The sequence below is a fragment of the Cetorhinus maximus genome, chromosome 19, assembly GCF_964194155.1.
Source record: "Cetorhinus maximus chromosome 19, sCetMax3.hap1.1, whole genome shotgun sequence".
Classification (NCBI taxonomy): Eukaryota; Metazoa; Chordata; class Chondrichthyes; order Lamniformes; family Cetorhinidae; genus Cetorhinus; species Cetorhinus maximus.
Window position 1 is genome coordinate 91,453,921 of NC_135897.1, and position 21,371 is coordinate 91,475,291.

General features: G+C 43.5%; 1 protein-coding gene across 1 annotated transcript; it reads right to left on the reverse strand.

Moving 5' to 3' along the window:
- Window positions 1–7,302: 7,302 nt before the first annotated feature.
- Window positions 7,303–20,064, reverse strand: LOC144694108 (uncharacterized). The gene is made up of 3 exons (XM_078564465.1): window positions 19,909–20,064; window positions 14,059–14,113; window positions 7,303–7,964 (listed from the first exon to the last, which is right to left on the reverse strand). Exons 1-3 carry the CDS (start codon window positions 20,062–20,064, stop codon window positions 7,465–7,467), a joined length of 711 nt encoding a protein of 236 aa, XP_078420591.1. The 3' UTR covers window positions 7,303–7,464.
- Between the last annotated feature and the right edge of the window lie 1,307 nt (window positions 20,065–21,371).

Sequence of the window (21,371 nt, forward strand, 5' to 3'; positions counted from 1 at the left end):
GAATTGAATACAAAAGTAGGGAGGTTATGCTTCAGTTGTACAGGGAATTGGTGAGACCACATCTGGAGTATTGTGTACAGTACTGGTCTTCTTATTTAAAAAAAGATGTAATTGCATTAGAAACAATTCAGAGAAGGTTTACTAGACTAATACCAGGAATGGTCGGGTTGTCTTATGAGGAAAGGTTGGACAGGTTAGGCTTGTATCCGCTGGAGTTGAGAGGCGACTTGAGGTGATTGAAACAAGAAAGATCCTGAGGGGTCTTGACAGGGTGGATGTGGAGAGGATGTTTCCTCTTGTGGGAGAATCTAGAACTAGGGGTCACTGCTTAAAAATAAGGGGTCGCTCATTTAAGACAGAGATGAGGAGAATTTTTTTCTCTCAGAGGGTTGCAAGTTTTTGGAACTCTCTTCCTCAAAAGGCAGTGGAGGCAGAGTCTTTAAATATTTTTAAGGCAGGGCTAAATAGATTCATGTTTAACAAGGGGGCTGAAAGGTTATCGGAGGTAGGCAGGAGTGTGGAGTTGAAGTTATATTCAGCCATGATCTTATTGAATGGTGGAGCAGGCTCGAGGGGCCAAGTGGCCATCTCCTGCTCCTAATTCATATGTCCGTTGTCATCATTATTGAGACTAGCTTTCAATTCCAATTTCAATTCTTTAAATTAGATTTAAGTTCCACCAGCTGCCATGGTGGGATTTGAACCCATGTCCCCAGCACATTAGCCTGTGGCTCTGGATTACTGGTCCAGTTCCATTAGCACTACACCACCATCTCCCCCAGATCTTGCCATGCACAAAATGGCTGCTGCGATTCCTACATCACCACAGTGACCAACACTTCAAAAGATTAGTTCATTGGCTGTAAAGCACTTTGGCATGTCCTGAGGTTGTGAAAGGTGCTAAAGAAATATTTTACCTCCCAGCTGTACCTTTAACCGGTCATAGAGGGGTATTAGCGAGAAAGCAGTCAACGATTGTTTGATTGAGGGGCATGGGATATAGTTAATAAGATTGGAATCATTCCATATCTACCTTTACCATAAGATCCAGCAGAAGACACATAGCTAAGTGGTTTCTAAGGTAACCCGCAATTTTATGGCATTTATTGATGAAAAGATATGTCCTAGCAAACACTTTGGATTTCTTTTGAGTTAAATTGATGGGTAGAATCAGAGTATCTGTCCTCTATAAAATGTTAATGACTAATTTATTTTTCGTGAACAAATTAGTCCCAAGGCAGGTCATGCAAATATAGTTCAGAAATAAAAGCTGCTTTGTAAATGGTCCCAACCGATTGCTGTATGCAGATGTAATGAGTCAATTCCAGTGCTGCAGCACATGACCCGAAGATTCTGGAGCTGTATTTTGGAGATAGTTTCATGATCCTGTCCATTTAATCATGTGAACTACAAACTTGTAATGCCCTTTATCCGGAGAAAGTCAACAATTAGCGGCCCTTCTGTTCCGAGTCTCTTCCTATGTCGGCTTCTGCCTGCTTTCTTTCTACGTTTTTTTTTTGGCAGGAAAAACAAGAAATCGCTTTCTCCTTGGAAAATTAGAGTTTGAATGGGTTAGAGGAGCCAAGGGACGCGGCAGTAGAGATTCACAAATCATTAAAGATGGTGATGCAGGTTAGTAATGTGTCATGGCCGGTACAGGCATGACATGTTATGAACTTTCAGTCAATGCCTTTAAAAATTGGGCACAAACAAGCTGTTTAGATGGCTGCCACAAATCATGTGACTTTTGGCATTTGGACAACAGACATTATCGCGTCTCCAGTGAACACCTAATCAAAGATGGACATAGGTGAGGGTACCTGAAAGCCATTTGTGGAATTCACGCATCTCATTGTTTAAGGAAGAGCCAATACGAAAAGACTATGTAGTTTCTAGACTGGTAGTCTCCATGTTTCATATTAGACTAAAGAAAAGATTGAAACTCAATGGCCACTATCAGCTTCCCATTGTATCACAATGGCCTCCTCCATCCGAACTAGACTGGGTGAGCCTCAGAAGTGTTAACCAAGTGATCATGTGATTGAAACTGGTTTCAGGAACTGCACCCTTATTACCCCAGGACCCAGCAGATCCATCAGAACCATCAGTCGTCAGCCAGTCTGAGAACCAGACTCTGAAGTTATCTGCAAGTCATCAAGCAGTAAAAGTACTTAACCTGTTCCACTTTCAAAGTTCACCTGAGAACCAACCTCCTAGATATTCAACTACAAGAACCCTTCACTTTACAAGACCCTCACTTCAACTTTAAATCATCGAATCCAGTCAAGAAACCATAAGTTTTGCACATGGGAAACTGGAAATCATAAATTAGGGACTGAATTAACTGTATTCTGTAAATATGTATCCAATCTTTGTGTGTCTGTGAGAGACTGAGTGTGTAACATTGCATTAATTCGAGGTAAGTGTGTGAGAATAAAAACCTTATTTATTTTAAAACTCATGAAAGCTTGCTGCTGAATTATTTAATTGGAATACACACTCCAAACAAAACATACTGATTACAGGCAGTAAGGGAGCAGATACATTCTGCCATGACAAAGGCCAGAAAAGTGCAGACAAAGCATTCGGGTTCATTTCTAGAGGAACAGAGAAGTTATGTTAAACTTCTATCAAAGCTTTGTTAGATCACACTTAGAGTACTGAGTACAGTTCTGGTCTCCACATTATAAAAAAGGATATAGCAGAACTGGAGTGGGTTCAAAAAAGGTGAAGAAGGGTTATACCAGAACTCAATGGTTATTACTATCTATAAAGATTGAACAGGCTGGGGTGGTTTTCTCTAGAAAGAGAAGGCTGAGGAGTGTTCTATCAGAGGCCTTTGAATTATGAAGTGGTTTGATAATGTAGATGTAGAGAACATGTTTCCACTGGGGGACAGTCCATAACTAGTGGATAACTTGTAATAAATAAAAGATAGTCACTAATAAATCCAAGAGGGAATTCAGGAGAAACCTTGTTACCCAGAGAGCGGTTGGAAAGTGGAACTCACTACCACAAGTAGGATAAGCACTGATATGGACCAATTGGGCCAAATGGTTTATGACAGTGCTGGAATGATTATGTAATGCTATGTAATAGTTTGATTATTTCCCCTTCATCTCTTGAAGATGCTGATTCATGCTGGGGTAATTTGCCTTGCTGAATCTTGCTGACTCACCACGAAGGACCATGTCCACATGCAGCAAGACCTGGACAATGTTTAGGTTTGTGCTGATAGGTGGCAAGTAACATTCGCACCACACAAGTACCAGACAATATCCTTCTTCCTTTAGGTTCAAAGGTATTATCATTGCTAAATCCACATCACCCCTCCATCACCCCCCAACCACAACAACACCAGGCTGGGGATTGTCATTGACCAGAAACTTAATTGGACCAGCCATGTAAATACCGTGGCTACAAGTGCAGGTGACTCCTCCTGGCTCCCAAAGCCTCACCATCACCTACAAGGCACAAAAAGGAATGTGAAGGAATACTCTCCATTTGCCTAGATAAGTGCAACTCCAACAGCACTCAAGGAGCTCGACACCATCCAGGACAAAGTTCAATTAGCAACCCATTCACTCCCTCCACCACTGACGCACGGTGCCACCAGTGTGTATCATTTACAAGATGCAATGCAGCAATTCACCAAGGGTCCTTCAACAGCACCTTCCAGACACACGACCACTGCCACCTAGAAGGACAAGGGCAGCAGAGAGATGGGAACACCACAACCTGGAATTTCCCCTCCAAGCCACTCACCATCCTGATTTGGAAATATATCACCGTTCCTTCACTGTCGCTGGGTCAAAATCCTGGAACTCCCTCCCTAACTGCACTGTGGGTGTACCTACACCACAGGGACTGCAGCGGCTCAAGAAGGCAGCTCACCACCACCTTCTCAAGGGCAGTTAAAGATGAGCAATAAATGTTGGCCTAGCCTATGATGCTAACATCTCATAAATTAATATTTTAAAAAAGCAGACATATGGGAGCACCATCACCTGCAAGGTCCCCTCCATGTCATACACCATCCTAACTTAAAAATACATTGCTGTCCATCGCTGTCACTGGGTCAAAATCCTGGAAATTCTCCACCACATGGACTGAAGCGGCTCACCACCATCTACTCAAGGACAATAAGGGATGGGTAAAAAATGCCAGCCTTGCCAGTAACACCTACACCCTGAGAGTAATTACATTTTTTTAAAAAAGATTTTTAATTTCCAGCCAAATTATATACTACTGTGCTTCCAATGGCATTACTCATAGATAGTATGGTATCTTGAGCATCCTTGGTTTTAATCGCTCCACCATTGATGGCTGTGCCTTCAGTTGCCTAGGCCCTGAGCTCTTGAATTCCCTCCTTAAATCTCTCTACTTCTCTCTGCACCTTTAAGACGCTCTTTAAAACCGACATCTTTGACCAAGCTTTTGGTCATTTATCTAAATCTATTTAGACGGCTTGTTATCAAATTTTGTCCGATAACTCTCCTATGAAGCACTTTGGGATGTTTTATTACATTGAAGCGGCTATATAAACGCAACTTTTGGTTGTGATGTTTAGCTAGCTGCCTGGTCTGTATCTTTAAGGTGATTACTGCTCCAAATAAGGTATAGGGAATTGTGACTCTAGTGATCTGCTGATGTTACTCCAGGTGTAGTTGTGAGGAGCTTCAGGTTCATAACTGGCTGTTTTCCTTCTTGAATTGTCCTCGGTCTGAACATAGGAATTTTTGGATGAGGATCGGACTTTTGCAAAACACTGGTTCAGCCTCAACTGGAGTATTGTGTCCCATTCTGGGCGCCGTACTTTTGGGAGGATGTGAAGGCATCAGAGAGGGTGCAGAAAAGAATAATGAAAATGGCTCCAGTATGAAGGACTTCAGTTGAAAGGGTAGACTGGAGAAGCTGGGACTGTTCTTCATGGAGCTGAGAAGGTTGAGAAGGGGTTTGATAGAGATGTTCAAAATCATGAGCAGTCTGGTCAGAGTAGATAGAGAGAAACTGTTCCCATGGGTGGAAGGGTTAAGAATGAGAGGCCAACAATTTAAGCTAATTGGCTAAAGGTGGCATGAGGAAAATTTTTTCATAGAGAAAGTGTTTAGGATCTGGAATGCGCTGCCTGATACTGGGTCAATTGTGACTTTCAAAAAAGAATTGGATCAGTATCTGAAAAGAAGAAAAAAGCAGGACCATAGGGAAAGGGTGGGAAAGAGAGATGCACCGAGTTACTCTAGCAGAGAACTGGCATGGACACGAAGGGCTGAATGGCCTCCTCCTGTGCTGGAGCCATTCCACAATTCTAAGGAAGGCCAAGGTTCATCGAGTTCCCTTTCTACTGAAATATAATAATAATGGAGTTATTGATTAATCACAGCAATCAGTCTCCATCATTGAGTCTACAACAGCCAAGCACGAGGTGAGAAAATACCCCAGCGGGAGAGAGCTTTAGAAACCACAGGTCCAAAGTTCCTCCCAAACCACACTCCACTCAGCACACATCATGTCTCAAATGACTCAGATATAGGATCCCAAGGTGTTACTTTCTGGTTTGCACTTGAATAAATCTTTACTAACAGAGTGCAATGCCTGCTAAGTGTAATTGACAGATCTGTGTTTGGCTCAAAACTTTTATTCATCAAACATGCCAATTGCTCAGAGTGTCAGCTGTGCCTCAGTGGGAGCTCTCTCGTCACTGATGCAGAGGGTCCTGGGTTCAAGTTCCACTCCCATTCGAGGCTGCTGCTGCCAGTGAAGTACTGGTGGACAGCTGCTTTGTCAGGGGTGACATTTTTCGGATGCGATATTAAACCAAGGGTACCTCTGCTCTCTCAGATGGATGTGAAAGGTCCCATGGCACTATTTTGAAAAAGAGCAGAGAGTTATCCCTGGTGTCCTGGCCAATATTTATCCCTCAATCTACATCACTAAAGCAGATCAGCTGTTCGTATTTTTCTATCATGGGATATTGGCGTCGCTGGCAAGGCCAGCATTTGCTGCCCATCCCTAACTGCCCTTGAACTGAGTGGCTTGTTCCGCCATTTCAGAGGGCAGTTAAGAGTCAATCACACTGGAGCCAGACCAGATAAGGGTGGCAAATTTCCTCCCCTAAAGGACATTAGTGAACCAGATGGGTTTTCGAGGTAACCACAATAGTTTCATGGTCACCATTACTGAGACTAGCTTTATATTCCAGATTATTAACTGAACTCAAATTCCACCAGCTGCTGTGGTGGGATTTGAACCCATGACCCCAGAGCATTAGCTTGGACCTGGCACCATCTCCCCCACCAGATGATAATGTGTTCATTATTGCATTGATGTTTTGGGGGAGCTTGCTGTGCACAAATTGGATGAACAACGGGCTCCTGCCTGGAGGTTTTCCGAAGCAATTTCTATTTTTTGATCATATCTGTACTCTCACTAATTCGATCCTCAAACATAAAACAATCATTGGTACTTAAAGATCAGACGTTTTGATTCTATCCACCAGTTTAATTCAATAGAAATCTGGAAGAGTCTAAATGCCTTGTTCCATCAGCAAATGCCAGAACATTGCTGGATTAACACAATTATTCCCAGACAGTCTCTTATTTGTCAGATGTAAGATGTCAGTTCTTTAGGTCTGTATTGCTTCGGCCAGTGTGTGTTCCAGACTATAAATGATTCATGAAAATTTATCCTTCGGTACTTGTAGTGAGATTGCAGATGTGGCCTCTTGGACAGCATTTACAAATTTGCTAAAAATACTGACTAGAAGTAAGTGTCACGGATCCATGTAAGAAAACGTCCATTCAGGTGCATAATTCCTTTAGCAGCTTCTCCAAGAGAGATTCAATCGTGGCTTTCAAAAGGGAATTGGATAATTATCTGACGACAAAGTAATTGCATGTTTACAGGGAAAAGGCAAGGGCAATGAGAGGACACTTTTCCAATCTCACTAAAACTATCCATTGTAAATCTCATCACATCTCATCGTTGCACTTCTATAAAATAATTGAAAGGCTCAGATTTATAGACACCTACTTTCATGATCTCAGGATGTCCTCAAGCGCACTTCAAGATCTTTTACATCCACCTGAGAGGACGGAGACTTGTTTTAATGAATCAACCACAAGATGGTACCTCTGACAATGCAACACTCCCTCAGCCCTCACACTGGGGGGAGGGGGCCAGGTTTATGTGCTCAATTCTCTGGAGTGGGGGCTTGAACCCACAACCTGCTGACTCAGCAGGTGACAGAGTGCCAGCCACTGAGCTACGTATCACAAAGGAAAGAACGAGGGTAAATCAAAGAGCATTTCAATTTTCTTTATTGCATAGAAACACAAAAGGCTCCACATTCTCATATCTTCTGATTTTTACAATCTCCTAGAAATTTCCGCTTCTGCTGTCCCCCCCCAACCCCTCGATTTCTTTGTTGGTGGTGGATGGGGGTGGGGTTTTAATATCATTGCTTTAGAAGAAATGGGTTCTTTTGTAGCCGCAAAATGGCAATCGCAGCTTGGGTCTCACCTTGAGTCTATTTTCAAAGCTGGCTATACTAGCTGATTTCAAGCCCTGCTCTCTACCTGACTGTATGTACCTGTAGCCAGACTTGCTATACCTGGACTTCCACACATTCACAAAGTTGAAGTCCCCATACTGAAAGGTGTCCATCGAGGCCTCGTTGGCATATGGATACGACAGCATTTTGCGTGGCAAGTAGCACAGGATTTCACCACTGGAGGAGTGGAGGTGTTGGGCCCGGTGCCTCTTGTAATGCCTGCCTGGCCTCATGTGCTTCGCTTGCTTCTTGGCCAGGGGCACCTTCCGCTCCAGCGAGTAGCGGACCCTTCTGTGTGCCTTGGCATCATTCCCTTGTCCGAAGACTGCTCCCAGCATGCCTCCAACCCTCCTCTTCAGTGCAGCCGCGAGGCAGAGCAACGAGAAGCCTTGGGGAGCACTCGACTTGCATTCTGGGGAAAACGGAGAAAAGGAAGAGGTTGTTATCAAGTTCGATTTACTTTGGCTCCCAGTCCAGCAACTCTTCAATTTTAAAATTCTCTTCCTCATTTTCAAATTACTCCAAAGCCTCGCCGCCTCCCCCTTCCTATCTCTGCAATCTCCTCCAGCCCCATAACCCTCAGATCTCTGCGCTCCTCCAATTCTGGCCTCTTAGCCATCCCCAGCCTTTATTGCCCCACCAATAGAGGCTGTGTTTTCTGTTGCCCGGGTCCTAAGCACTGGAATTCCCTCCCTACACCTCTCCGCCTCTCTACCCCTTTAAAGTGCTCCTTAAAACCTACCTATCTGACCAAACATTTTGTTCCTTGTCCTAATATCTCCTTATGTGGCCTGGTGTCTTTGTTTGATAATGCTCCTGTGAAGTGTGTTTGGTACATTTTATTACATTAAAGATGCTTTATAACTGCAAGTTGCTGCCATAATTCTTCTATTTAAAAAGAAAGACTTGCATTTATATAGCGACTTTCACAACCTCAGGACATCTCAAAGTGCTTCACAGCCAATGAAGGATATTGAAATGCAGTCACTGGAAATTCAGCAGTCAGCTTGCACACAGCAAGATCCCACAAACAGCAATAAATGACCAGATCATATCTCTTAAGTGGTGTTTATTTTGGGATTAAAAATTGACCCAGGAAACCAGGGTGATCTCCCCTGCTCTTCTTCAAAATATTGCCATGGGCTCTTTCACCTCCACATGGGGGGGAAGATGGGGCCACATTTTAATGTCTCACCCATAAGACAGCACCTCCAACACGGCACTCGAGTGGATTATCTGCTCAAGTATTCAAGTGGAGGGTCTGAACCCACAACCTTCTGACTCAGACTGAGTCCTGTCTGGCAAGTATAAGATGCTCCCTGTTAAAAAGTTAGTTTTTTTATTCTAGACTCTTCCATCCATCCTTCATCATCCACAGGTGCAGCTTCTATACACGTCTCAGTTGGAGGACAAAACCAACCCACAAAATAATGCTTTGTTCAATTTTTTGCGCATGACATTGTATAGATAATGATGTGTTTGCCTTTGTCTGTATGTGGCCTGTGTGTTTGTGTGTTTTGATTATTTTGTGTGCGTTTTTCAAGAACGCAATGTAAGTGTGTATACAAAAGCAAAATGCTGCAAATGCTGGAAATCTGAAATACAGATAGAAAACGTTGAAAATACACAGCTGGTCAGGCACCATCTGTTTAGAGAGAAACAGAGTTATCGTTTCAGGTCCTTCCATCAGAACTGGGTAAAGTTAAGAGATGTATTGCAAAAGTATAATCACTTTCATAATATCATTCTGGTTTATTGTCAAGTAGATTATGGGTGCGAGTGTAGATGGTTCTGTCTGTGTGATTTAATTACATTTGGAGTCAGGTAGACTGCAAGCTTGAAATTATCAAAAGAAGCTAGGTGTAGAAATATACTTGAAATGCTAATCAGTAAACATGGATACTGTCTTAGCATGTAGGGTGTGAAGGAAATTTGCATTTTTAGATAAGTGAAGGAGTTATTTGGGTTTCAAAGGGATGTTAGGATGTTTGCGACTAGCTAGATAAGCAAGGCCAAGCAGTGTGTTTATTTTTCCCCAAGGTTGCTGACAATACTGGCAACATGAAAGTTTCTATATTGTGGGGAAAGTACATTTCCAAAGACATATGGAACAATGGAATTTACAGATTAAAGATAGAGAAACATATATAATGGAGAATGAAAGGCTATGTTGGGGGCCATGTAAGATCTAACAGGAGTGTGAGAAACAGCCTTCAGGAAGTCTCCAGCCATTTGTGCATAAGCCTGCTATGTCCAGTAACTAAAGTTAGAGACAAGCTTTTGGAATTCCACTGTCAAATGGGTACTGTGGTCACTTGCTGGCTTGCTTTTTAAATTTAAAATCTAGTTTGGACTGTTGCATTAAAAGGGGTGTAATTTAGAGGCAGGTTAATTAGGAAATTTAGGATTTGTTATAGTATTATGTAATTGTAGTCTTATATATGTGCTTGAGACCTTTTCTTTTGTTAATAAATATTTTAATTTCATTTTAAAAAATCTATAAAGGTCTTAGTGGGCTCATTACTTCTGAATTCAGTGCACACATCTTCTCATAATAAATACAAATTGCAAAACTGTTGTGATAGCACGACCAAGTTTCCCTTGTGGATTCGGTCTGCCTGGCACACATCATCTGCCACGTCATAACAGACGTAACTGGTTTTAAGCAAGTACAGAGTCAGGCAAAGGACAAAAGGGAAGAGCTGTGATAGAATGCAGGGCAGGAGAGATTAAATAACAAAATGGGTGATGGTGCTAGGCAAAAGGAGATGGTAATAGGACAAGTAAAGTGACTAAAGATGGGTTTAGAGTCGGTGTACATTGGAAAAGCAGTATCGTCAACAACTGCATCTAAAGAAAAGGAGGCAGAGGTTATGATCTGAAACTGTTGAACTCAGTGTTGAGTCTGGAAGACCGTGAAGTGATTAATCAAAAGATGAGGTGCTGTTTCTTAAGCTTGCATTGAGCTTCATTGGAACACCACAGGAGGCCAAGGACAGGGAGGTCAAAGTGGGAGCAAGGCAGAGAATTCAAATGACAGGCGACTAGAAGCTCAGGGTCCTACTTGTGGACTGAATGGAAGCATTCCACAAAGTGATCACCTAATCGAAGTTGGCCCACCCCAAGGTAAAGGAGGCTGCGTTGTGAGTAATGTCTTCAGTACACTAAATACTTAGATATGGCTGCAGGAGGACGTGGATTGGGACCTGAATATTAAAGGGTATAGGACATTTCAGAAGGACAGGAAGCAAGGAAAAGGTGGAGGGGTGGTTCTGTTGGTTAACGGTGGTATCAGCACAGTAGAGAGGGATGACCTGAGTTCAGGAAACCAGGATGTGGAAACGGTTTGGGTAGAGATGAGAAATGGTAATGGCAAGAAGTCACTTGTGGGAGTTGTGTACAGGCCCCCTAACAGTAACCACACGGTAAGGTGGAGCATAAAGGAAGAAATAATGAGAGCTCATCAGAAAGGCACAGCGATAATCATGGGAGATTTTAATCTACATGTGGACTGGAAAAGACAGGTGGGTAAATGTAGCCCAGATGAGGAGTTCATAGAATGTTTTCGGGATAGTTTCTTAGAACAGTACATTCTGGAGCTAACCAGAGAGCAGGTATACTAGACCTGGTATTGTGCAACAAGATGGGATTAATTAATGGTCTCATAGTGAAGGTGCCCCTAGGTAGCAGTGACCATAATACGATTACATTTTACATTCAGTTTGAGGGAGAGAGGAGTGATCTGAGACTATGTTTTTAACTTTAAATAAGAGCAATTATGAGGGCATGAAAGCAGAGTTGGCTAAAGTGAACTGGCAAACTAGGTTATGGGGTAAGTCGATAGCGATGCAGTGGCAAACATTTAAGGGGATATTTCAGAATACACAGAATAGATACATTCCAACGAGTAAGAAAAAGTCCAAGAACAAAGTAAAAAACACACTACCTGTGGTTAACTAGAAAGGTTAAAGATGGTATCAAACTTTAAGAAAACGTCTATAATTGTGCAGATATGGGTGGGAGGTCAGAAGATTGGATAGAATATAAGGAACAGCAAAGGATGACGAAAAATTAATAAGGAGGGAAAAATTAAGAGTATGAGAGAAAGCTAGTCAGAAACATAAAAACAGATAGTGAGAGTTTCTGTAAATATTTTAAAAAGAAACAAGTTAACAAAGTGAGCATTTGTCCTATAGAAAGTGAGTCTGGAGAATTGATAATGGAAAACAAGGAAGTGGCAGATGAATTGAACAGGTATTTTGCATCAGTCTTCACTAAAGAAGGTACAAGTAACATCCCAGAAGCAGCTATAAATCAGGAAATGGAAGGGAGGAACTCAGGAAAATTACAATCACCGGAGAAGTGGTACTGAGTAAATTGTTGGAGCTGCAGACTGACAAATGCCTGGATCCTGATGGACTTCATCCTAGGGCCTTAAAAGAAGTGGCTAGTGAGATAGCTGATGCATTGCTTTTAATTTTCCGAAACTCGCTAGATTTGGGGAAGGTCCCATTAGATTGGAAGATAGCAAATGTGACTCCATTATTCAAAAAAAGGAGGGAGACAGAAAGCAGGAAACTACAGGCCAGTTAGCTTAACATCTGTCATAGGGAAAATGTTAGAAGCTATCATTAAAGAAGCTATAGCAGGGCACTTGGATGAGTTCAAGGTCATCAGGCAGAGTCAACATGGTTTTGTGAAAGGGAAATCATTTTTAACCAATCTTTTGGAGTTCTTTGAGGGAGTAACGTGCTGTCGATAAGGGGAAACAGGTGGATGTACTGTACTTAGATTCCCAGAAGGCATTTGATAAAGTGCCACATTAAAGGTTACTGCGGAAAATAAAAGCTCATGGTATAGGGAGTAACATATTGGCATGGATAGAAGTTTGGCTGGCTAACAGGAAGCAGAGAGTAAGCATAACTGGGTCTTTTTCTGGTTGGCAGGATGTAACGAGTGGTGTGCCACGGGAATCAGTGCTGGGACCTCAACTGTTTACAATTTATATAAATGACTTGGATGAATGGATGGATGGGATGGTTGCCAAATTTGCTGATGACACAAAGGTAGGAAAGTAAGTTGTGAAGAGGACATGAGGAGGGTACAAAAAGATTTACACAGGTTAAGTGAGTGGGAAAAGACCTGGCAAATGGTGTATAATGTGGGAAAATGTGAAATTGTCCATTTTGGCAGGAAGAATAAAAGACGCATATTATTTATATAGTGAGAGATTGCAGAGCTCTGCAATGTAGAGGGATCTGGGTGTCTTAGTGCATGAATCGCAAAAGGCTAGTATACAGGTACAGCAAGTAATTAGGAAAGCTAATAGAATGTTATCATTTATTGCGAGGCAAACTGAATACAAAAGTAGGGAGATTATGCTTCAGTTATACAGAGCACTAGAGAGACCGCATCTGGAGTACTGTGTACAGTATTGGTTACCTTATTTAAGAAAGGATATAAATGCATTGGAAGCAGTTCAGAGAAGGTTTACCAGACTAATACCTGGAATGAAAGGGTTATATTATGAGGAAAGGTTGGACAGGTTAGGCTTGTATCCATTGGAGTTTAGAAGAGTAAGAGGCGACTTGATTGAAACCTTTAAGATCCTGAGGGGTCTTGACAGGGTGGATGTGGAAAGGATGTTTCCCCTTGTGGGAGAATCTAGAACTAGGGGTCACAGTTTAAAAATAAGGGGTCACTCATTTAAAATGGAGATGAGACAAAATTATTTTGTGAGGGTCGTGAGTCTCTGGAACTCTCTTCCTGAAAAGGTGGTGGAAACAGAGTCTTTGAGTATTTTTAAGGCAGAGGTGGATAGATTCTTGGTAAGCAGGGGGGTGATAGGTTATCAGGGGGTAGGCGGGATACAGATTTGAGGTTACTATCAGATCAACCATGATCTTATTAAATAGCAGAGCAGGCTCGAGGGGCCAAATGGCCTACTCTTGCTCCTTGTTCATATGTTCATAAGTACAAGTAAATTGCTATTTTGCCTGGAAGGACTGTCTGGTGCCTTGGATGGTGAGAAGAGGAGAGGTGAAAGGGCAGGTGTTGCATCTCCTGCACTTGCAATGGAAAGGTGGTACAGGTGAGGGATTGTTCGGGGTAATTGAGGAGTGCATCAGCGTATGGCAGAGGGAACAGTACCTTTGGAATATGGAAAGGGAAGGGGAAGGTGTGTTTGGTGGTGGCATCATGCTGGAGGTGGCAGAAATGGTGGAGGATGATCCTTGAACATGGAGGCCAGTGGAGTGAAAGTTGAGGACAAGCGGAGCCCTGTCATGTGTGTGTGTGTTTAATGTGTAGTGTGTAGCGTGTGTAGCAGGGTAAATCTGTCACCTTCCCTAACAGTCTCGTGCAACACTCCATGCTAAAAGTGTTGCATGAACCTACCTTTCAGCAAGACTTTATTCCCAATGTGTAATCCCATGTTTAATAAGAACAAATTCTGTGATTCACCCATGAGAATGGCTTGTGATACAGAAAACACTGCGGACACTTACCCACTGACTGAATCTTCCTGCAACTCTTCACAACTGTGCGAGCAGCGTTGTAAATCTACACAAAGGACACATGCTCAATCTGTTGTAAATCTACACAAAGGACACATGCTCAATCTTATGTTTCATTGTAGAATTTAAAATATCAAAACCAGTCAGATGAAATAAGAACAACTGGAAATACACACCAGAAGTATCACCGACTATAAAGGGGAGAAGACAGGTTTATGTTTGGGTGTAGACCCCTTAAAAGATATTAAACATGAATCTGTTATTTCTTTGATGCTGATTTGTATTTCCAGCAAGTACAATTTTCTCTTTAGCTTTATAATATTTCATATATCATCCTTAATGTACACGACCAAAGGGTCATGCTTCTCTGTTAACGTTTTCCATTGTAAATTGTTGTGTCAACTTTTCCAGTTCAATTTTGCCATGTTAACATGTCATGGCCTCTGGCCACCAGGTGGCACTTTGGAATTAACTAGCCTTCCAACCACACAGCTGTCCTGCATGGAAACTACATGGGATTGTATTGGAGGATTGCAGCTAACTGCAAAGACAGTGCTTTCCCAGTGACTGGTATATACAGTGAGGCCAAGACAGAAGCAATGGCAGCACAAAACATGCAATTGCACAACTAGGTGCTGGACGGTCCTTATTTCCCCAGAGAATATTGAGCCTCTGGAATGTGTTGCCAGCTGATGTGGTCGGTGCTGTCTCTATCCATCACCTTCAATAGGGAGCTGGACCAGTTCCTGAGGCAGGGATCGCATGGGATAGAAGGTAAGGCAAGGTCTTGATAGATAACACTTGTGCCATGTAAATTCATATAGGATTACGTAGGAAACAGGCCATTCAGCCCAACCAGTCCATTCCAGCATCTATGCTCTACACAAGCCTCCTCCCATCTTTCCTCATCATAATCTATCATTGTAACCCTCTATTCTCTCTCCCTCATATGCTTGTCTAGTTTCCCCTTAATGTAATGTATCAGTGCTATTCATTTCCACCACTCATTGTGGTAGTATGTTCCACATTCTCATGACTCTTTGACTGAAGAGGTTTCTTCTGAATTCCCTATTAGATTTCTTGCTGACCATCTTATACTGACGGCCTCTAGTTACACTCTTCCCCACAAGAGGAAACACACTCTCTATCCACTCTATCAAAAACCTTTCTGAATTTTAAAGACCTCTATTAGGTCACCCACATAACCTTCTTTTGTCAAGAGAAAAGAGACCCAGCCTGTCAATCCTTTCCTGATATGTGTACCCACTCAATTCTGGTATTATCCTTGTAAATCTTCTCCGCATCCTCTGCAGTGCCCCGAGATCCTTTTTATAATATGGTGACTAGAGCTGTACACAGTTTTCTAAATCTGGTCAAGGTTCGATACAGGTTTAGCATAACTTCCCTATCCACCTAGAAATAAAACGTATTGCTTGGTTTGCTCTTCTTGTGGTCTTGCTAACCTGTGGTGCAACTTTTAGTGACTGTTGTATTTCTACTCTGAGATCCCTTTGTTCCTCCATCCCACCCAGACTCTCACGTTCCAAGTAACAAGAGACCTCCCTATTCTTCCTACCAGAATGTGCCTTCCTCACCTTTATCTGTGTTGAACTTCATTTGTCCATCCTGCAAGATTATTAGTGTCCTCCTGGAATTTGTTGCAGTCCACCTCAGTATTGACTATCCCCCCAATATTGGCGTCATCCCTTCATCCCTGGATTTGGAGATTGTGGGCTGAACAATTTCAGCCAGATTCTCTGTGTCCCCAGCTGAAAGATTTGGGTGGGGGGGGTGGGGTTTGGAGCCCACCCAGGGGAGGAATGGCTGCCCCGCACTCAGTTAATGACCAACAGGCTGTTATTAGGCTGGAGGTGGGTTCTACCCTTCTGGATCAGGATGTTCCACCTCAGAGAGCTGCTGGCCAATCAAAGCATGCAGCACTGAATCATTTAGGTATGGTTGGGGGTGTCGCCAGGTACCAACCTGGCAGGCCCAATCGAGGTGGGATGAAGCGGCTGAGGGGGTTAGGCAGGGTGGGGTTTGAGAGGCCATGGGAGGAAGACAACCTGGGGGGGTGTGCAAAATCTTGGGGAGGGGCCCTCCAATGAGCCCAGGGGCCCCTTTAAGGAGGCCCTCCCCTGCCTGCCACCAGCCCGTGCAGGGGAACCTGCCTGGCTAGTGGGGTTTAGTATGGTTCTCTCCCTCCAATAGTTAAATCCCAGTGGGCATTAATTGCCCATGTAAGGGCATCAATTGGCTCACTGGCAAACAAGTCACCCAATGCCACCCCCACCACTGGTACAATCACAATTGGGGAGGGCAGGAAGATGCCCACTGGCTTTAATGAGACCTCCCCCGCCAACTCTGTTTTCAAATCTGTCAACAGGGGAATATTAAATCCAACCCTGTGTATTTGATACCAAAGTTCAAATCATTAATTTCATTTGTAAGCAGTGGTGATCTCAGCACTGATCCATGTGAAACACCACTTCCGCTTCTGACACTCTGAATAACTACCCTTTCCTCCCACTCTCTGCTTTCTGTCTTGAAGCCAGATAGCAATCCGTTCTGCCACTTGTCCCCTGACTCCACATTCCCTGACCTAATTCACTTGTCCATTATGGGACACCTTATCGAAGGCCTTTTGAAAATCCAGATAAATTACACCTAGTACATGGCCATTATCTTTCCTATCACCGATGTTAAGCTAAAGCGAAGAGAAGGGGGTATTGCAGGTGGCAAATGACTAATCATGGCGGTCTAGTCATCATGAGGTGTGGGACAGGCTTTCTGTATTGAAAAAGAGTGCAACACGGGGTGTTATAAACAGGTAAGCTCTTGCACTCAAGTGCAAGAGGGGTAGACACAGGAAGAACATGCTATCTTAACTGGAACAAAAATGTCAATTAGATGTAACATATGTCAAAGTATGTTAATGACACTTTAGGACTCTAAGTCTGTTGGGATCATGAGACTTGCACTTGTCGCCTGCAGCAAGTCCGAGTTCATAGATAACAATTGTGTTAAAGATTAATGTGAAAGAGGAAATGCCAGAGTGGGGAATGTCAGAGAGGGAATATTAGAGGGGGCAATGTGGGAATGGGAATGTCAGAAAGTCAATGTCAGGCAGCGAATATTGGAGGGGAATGCTTAAAATAAATTTTAGAAGAGAATATTTAGGAGCTGGTATGTCATAAGAGTCCAAGACCATACATATGCAATGGACAGTCTTTAAAGAATTATTGCATAGTTTATTGAAGTCATACATTCCTTTAAGGCACAAAAACCCAAAAAGAAAAGTCAGTCCACTGTGGCTAACAAAGGCAATTAAGGATTGTATAAGATTAGAAGGAAAGGCTTATAAAGTTGCCAGAATTGGGAGGATTTTAGAATACAGCAAAGGAAGACCAAGAAACTGATAAAGAAAGGGAGATTAGAATATAAATGTAAAACTAGCAAAAAAACATAAAACGGACTGTAAACGCTTCTATAGGTATGTAAAAAAGGAAATGTTTGGTTCAGGCAAAGTGGATCCCATTACAGGCAGAGGCAGGAGAATTTATAATGGAGAATAGGGAAATAGCAGAGAAGCTGAATGATTACTTTGTATCTGTCGTCACTGAGGAAAATACAAGAAATGTCTCAGAATTAGGGATCCAAGGGGATAGGAAGAATGAGGAATTGAAGGAAATTAGTATTAGTAAGAAGGTTGTATTGGAGAGATTAACAGGATTGAAGGTTGATAAGTTCCTGGGACCTGATATTCCACATCCCAGGGTGTTGGAAGAAGTGGCTATGGAGATAATGGATGCATTGGTGATCATCTTCCAAAATTCTATAGATACTGGAATCATTCCTGCAAATCGGAAGGTAGCAAATGTCACCCCATTATTTAAGAAGGGAGGGAGAGAGAAAACAGGGGAACTACAGACCTGTTAACCTTACATCAGTAGTAGGGAAAATGCTGGAATCTATTCTAAAGGATGTGATAAATGGACACTTGGATAAGGATGATCTGATTGGGCACAGTCAGCATGGATTTGCGAATGGGAAATTATGACGAACCTGTTAAGTTTTTTGAGGGTGTTGCTCCCAGAACTGATAAAGGGGAGTTGGTGGACGTTATATACTTGGGGGAGAATTTTCTCCGTCGGGCGGGCAGTTCAGGAGTGGGCGGGCGCATAGTCGATCACCACCCGCGATTGGCTGCGCACCGCCATTTTGCGTGGGCGGGCCAATTAAGGCCCACCCAGCATGACGCGCACCCAGAAGTGCTTAGCGCTACTGTGTGGGTGGGGGGAGAAGGGAGAGTCAGGGCCTGCCCTCTTTCATGCGTGTGCGCAAAAGAGCACAAAAATCTCCCTGAGGCATGGAGCTGCCTCAGGGAGATCACTTTGATTATGAAAAGTTAAATTAAAAAAAATTTCAGACATGACCCCTCATGTGACAGTGTCACATGAGCTGGGACATGTCAATGAATTTTAATAAAATTTTTTATTAATTTCTTTACTCAAGAGGGTTGTGAATTTTGGGATTCTCTACCCCAGAGGGCCATGGAAGCTCAGTAATTGAGTATGTTTAAAGGTAGAGATTGATAGGTTTCTACTTAACAATAACATAAAGGGTCATGGGGATAGTGTGGGTAAAGGACATTGAAGTGTTCGATCGGCCATGATCATATTGAATGGCGGGGCAGGCTCGATGGGCTGAATGGCCTTCTCCTGTTCCTATGGTGGCGCCCTGAGGTTGTAAAAGGTGCTATATCAGTGTGAGTACTCTGGTTGTGTAGTCATTGTTGTAATGTAGAAAGTGCGGCAGCCAATTTGCACACGGCACAATCCTGGGAGCAGCAATGTGATAATGACCAGATAATCAGTTTTAGTAATATTTATCACCACGGGAGAGTGACAGTTACAGCATGGGAAAAGCAAGCGAAAATAAACGGGGGGTCCAGAACTTAACAGCAAGCTCTACACTTGACAAATTCGTCCGTTCTCTTCCCACAGATACTAACCAACCTGACGAGTATTTCCACTCGTATTCATTTTAAAAGTGGAGAAAGGAACAGCTGTGAGGAAAGTGATGGGGCATGGGAATAAACGAGCAACTCTTTTAGAGGGCTAGCACAGGGCGATGGGCTGAACAGCCTCCTGCTGCTTGTTTTTTGTAACTCCCAACAGGATTATAAATCATTGGTGTTAAGATTGAGGAATCAATCCACTTTCATCACCATCACTGCCTCTAGAGTGACTATTTCCCTACATGTCTGTACAGTCAGCGAGTAATGGGTTAAACATAGAGAAGACAAGATAGACCTTGTTTCTGTTTCTCTGCTCAGAAACTCGAAATTCCTTCCTGGGCACCTCTCCAGTAAGACCAGGTTCAGATGTGCTCACAGAAATGCATTTACAAACCAGCCGCCCCAATGTGGCGCATTGAGGCTTCTATGAGAAGGAGGTTTTTACCAGCTCCATCCCCTCCTTTCAGGTGGTTGTGAGTGTCCCTCACTCTCTTAGCCTCAGGGTTGCCCAACTTTGGCTGGGCGTATTCCTGGAGATTTCATCACTTGGACCTCTCAATCCACCACCTGGCCCAATCAAACAGCTTTCCCCTAACACCCATCTACAGTGTTTCACATGGACAAGCCAAAGGTATTTGAAGGGAAACGTTGTTTAAGAGCATTTTCTTTAATGACCCAGGAGCTTTCTCCCAGGGTGGTTCACAGCAACCTCCAGGAATATTCAGCTCCTGGAGACTCAAGGGCAATCCTTGGGAGCGTTTCCCAATTTCTATACGCGCGAGGAGTGATTCCCCAACTTCCCCGGACGCAAAGCCCTTTACCTGTAAGAAGGAGCTGTAAGAGGCCAGGACAATCACCATGCAGCTAAAGTAGAAGAGGACAAAGACAGCGACATGTTGGCAGAAGTAACCTCCCTCCCAGTCGGTAGGAGGCAGCGGTTCCGGCTCTTCCCGGGACACCTTGGTCAGGAAATGCATCCAGCCCCAAAAGGTGAAAACGCAAACAACCCGCTAACTTCGCAATAAACCCCAAACGATCAGGAAACCAGCAACGTGCCTGTGTTAAAAGCGGGAGGTCCAGAATGCTTCCTGCTGTCCACCTGCTGTCCCACAATGTGCTGGGGTGGGGGGACATAGCGCCCAGTCTGCCGCTTTGCTGACACATGTCATTGCTTCACAGACCCTGGTTAATGACATAAGAGCTAAGTTCCAGTTACCCTGAGGGCGGCAACATCTGACCAGCAAATTGTGACGTCCGGCAGCTCAAACATCCCTCACTTGCCAGTCAGAAATGTTCAGGGTTGGAGGTGGGGTGGGTGGAGGGAGGGGGGCAACTAGGAATGGATTGCAGCAGGTGGGCAACTGGGTGGAAAACAATGAGCTATGGCCAACTGGGAACGGTTTGAGACAATTGGGATGAGCAGAGAAATGCTTGCATTTATCCATCATCTTAATAGGCAACCTCACCGTCTTAAGTTGGGTGAACTACCCTCCAGGACTGGCCTGGAGTCTCCAGGAATTGAAGACCAGTCTCCAGGACACTGCTGTGTGCCACCCTGGAGAAAAATCACCGGGAGATTTGAAATGTTTTTTTTTTGTCATTTTCTTTGAACATTTTCTCTTTACCGGGTATAAAAATATTGAAAATGGAGGGGGTGAGGTGTGGGGGGAAATGCTTGGCTGACAGTCAAACATCATCCAATTGGATAATGAGTCTTTTTGCTCTCCAACTGGCGTAGGAAGGCCGTGCGTCACGAGGATGGATGTGCTGGCCGACTAATGGCTGGAGCATGGGGGCAAGTCATGTGATGGCAACCCTTGTATTAAGATGTGGTACAAGGATCACTGTTGCCTCCTTAATGTTGCAAAAGGGCTGTTCTAAGATTCAGAACCTGTACATTCCCTGAAGTAGAACGACAATGTGAGATGCTGATGCAGTGCTAATGTCACTGGGCTAGCAATGGAGCAGCCCAGGCTAATGTCTCTGGGGGGGGGTGGGGAGTACAGGTTCATATCTCACCATAGCAGCTGGTGGGATTTGAATTCAATTAATGAACTCTGGAATTGAAGGCTAGTCTCAGTAATGATGACCATGAGAGCAATTGTTGTGAAAACCCATCTGGCTCACTGATATCCTTTTTTTTTTAAGTAAAGGAAATCTGCCATCCTTACCTGGTCTGGCCTACATGTGACTCCAGGTCCACAGTGATGGATCACACCAATAATGTCGGGGTGGGAGGGGGAGAGGGGAGGTGGGTAGGGCTGGGGGTCTTCATGATCTGCTT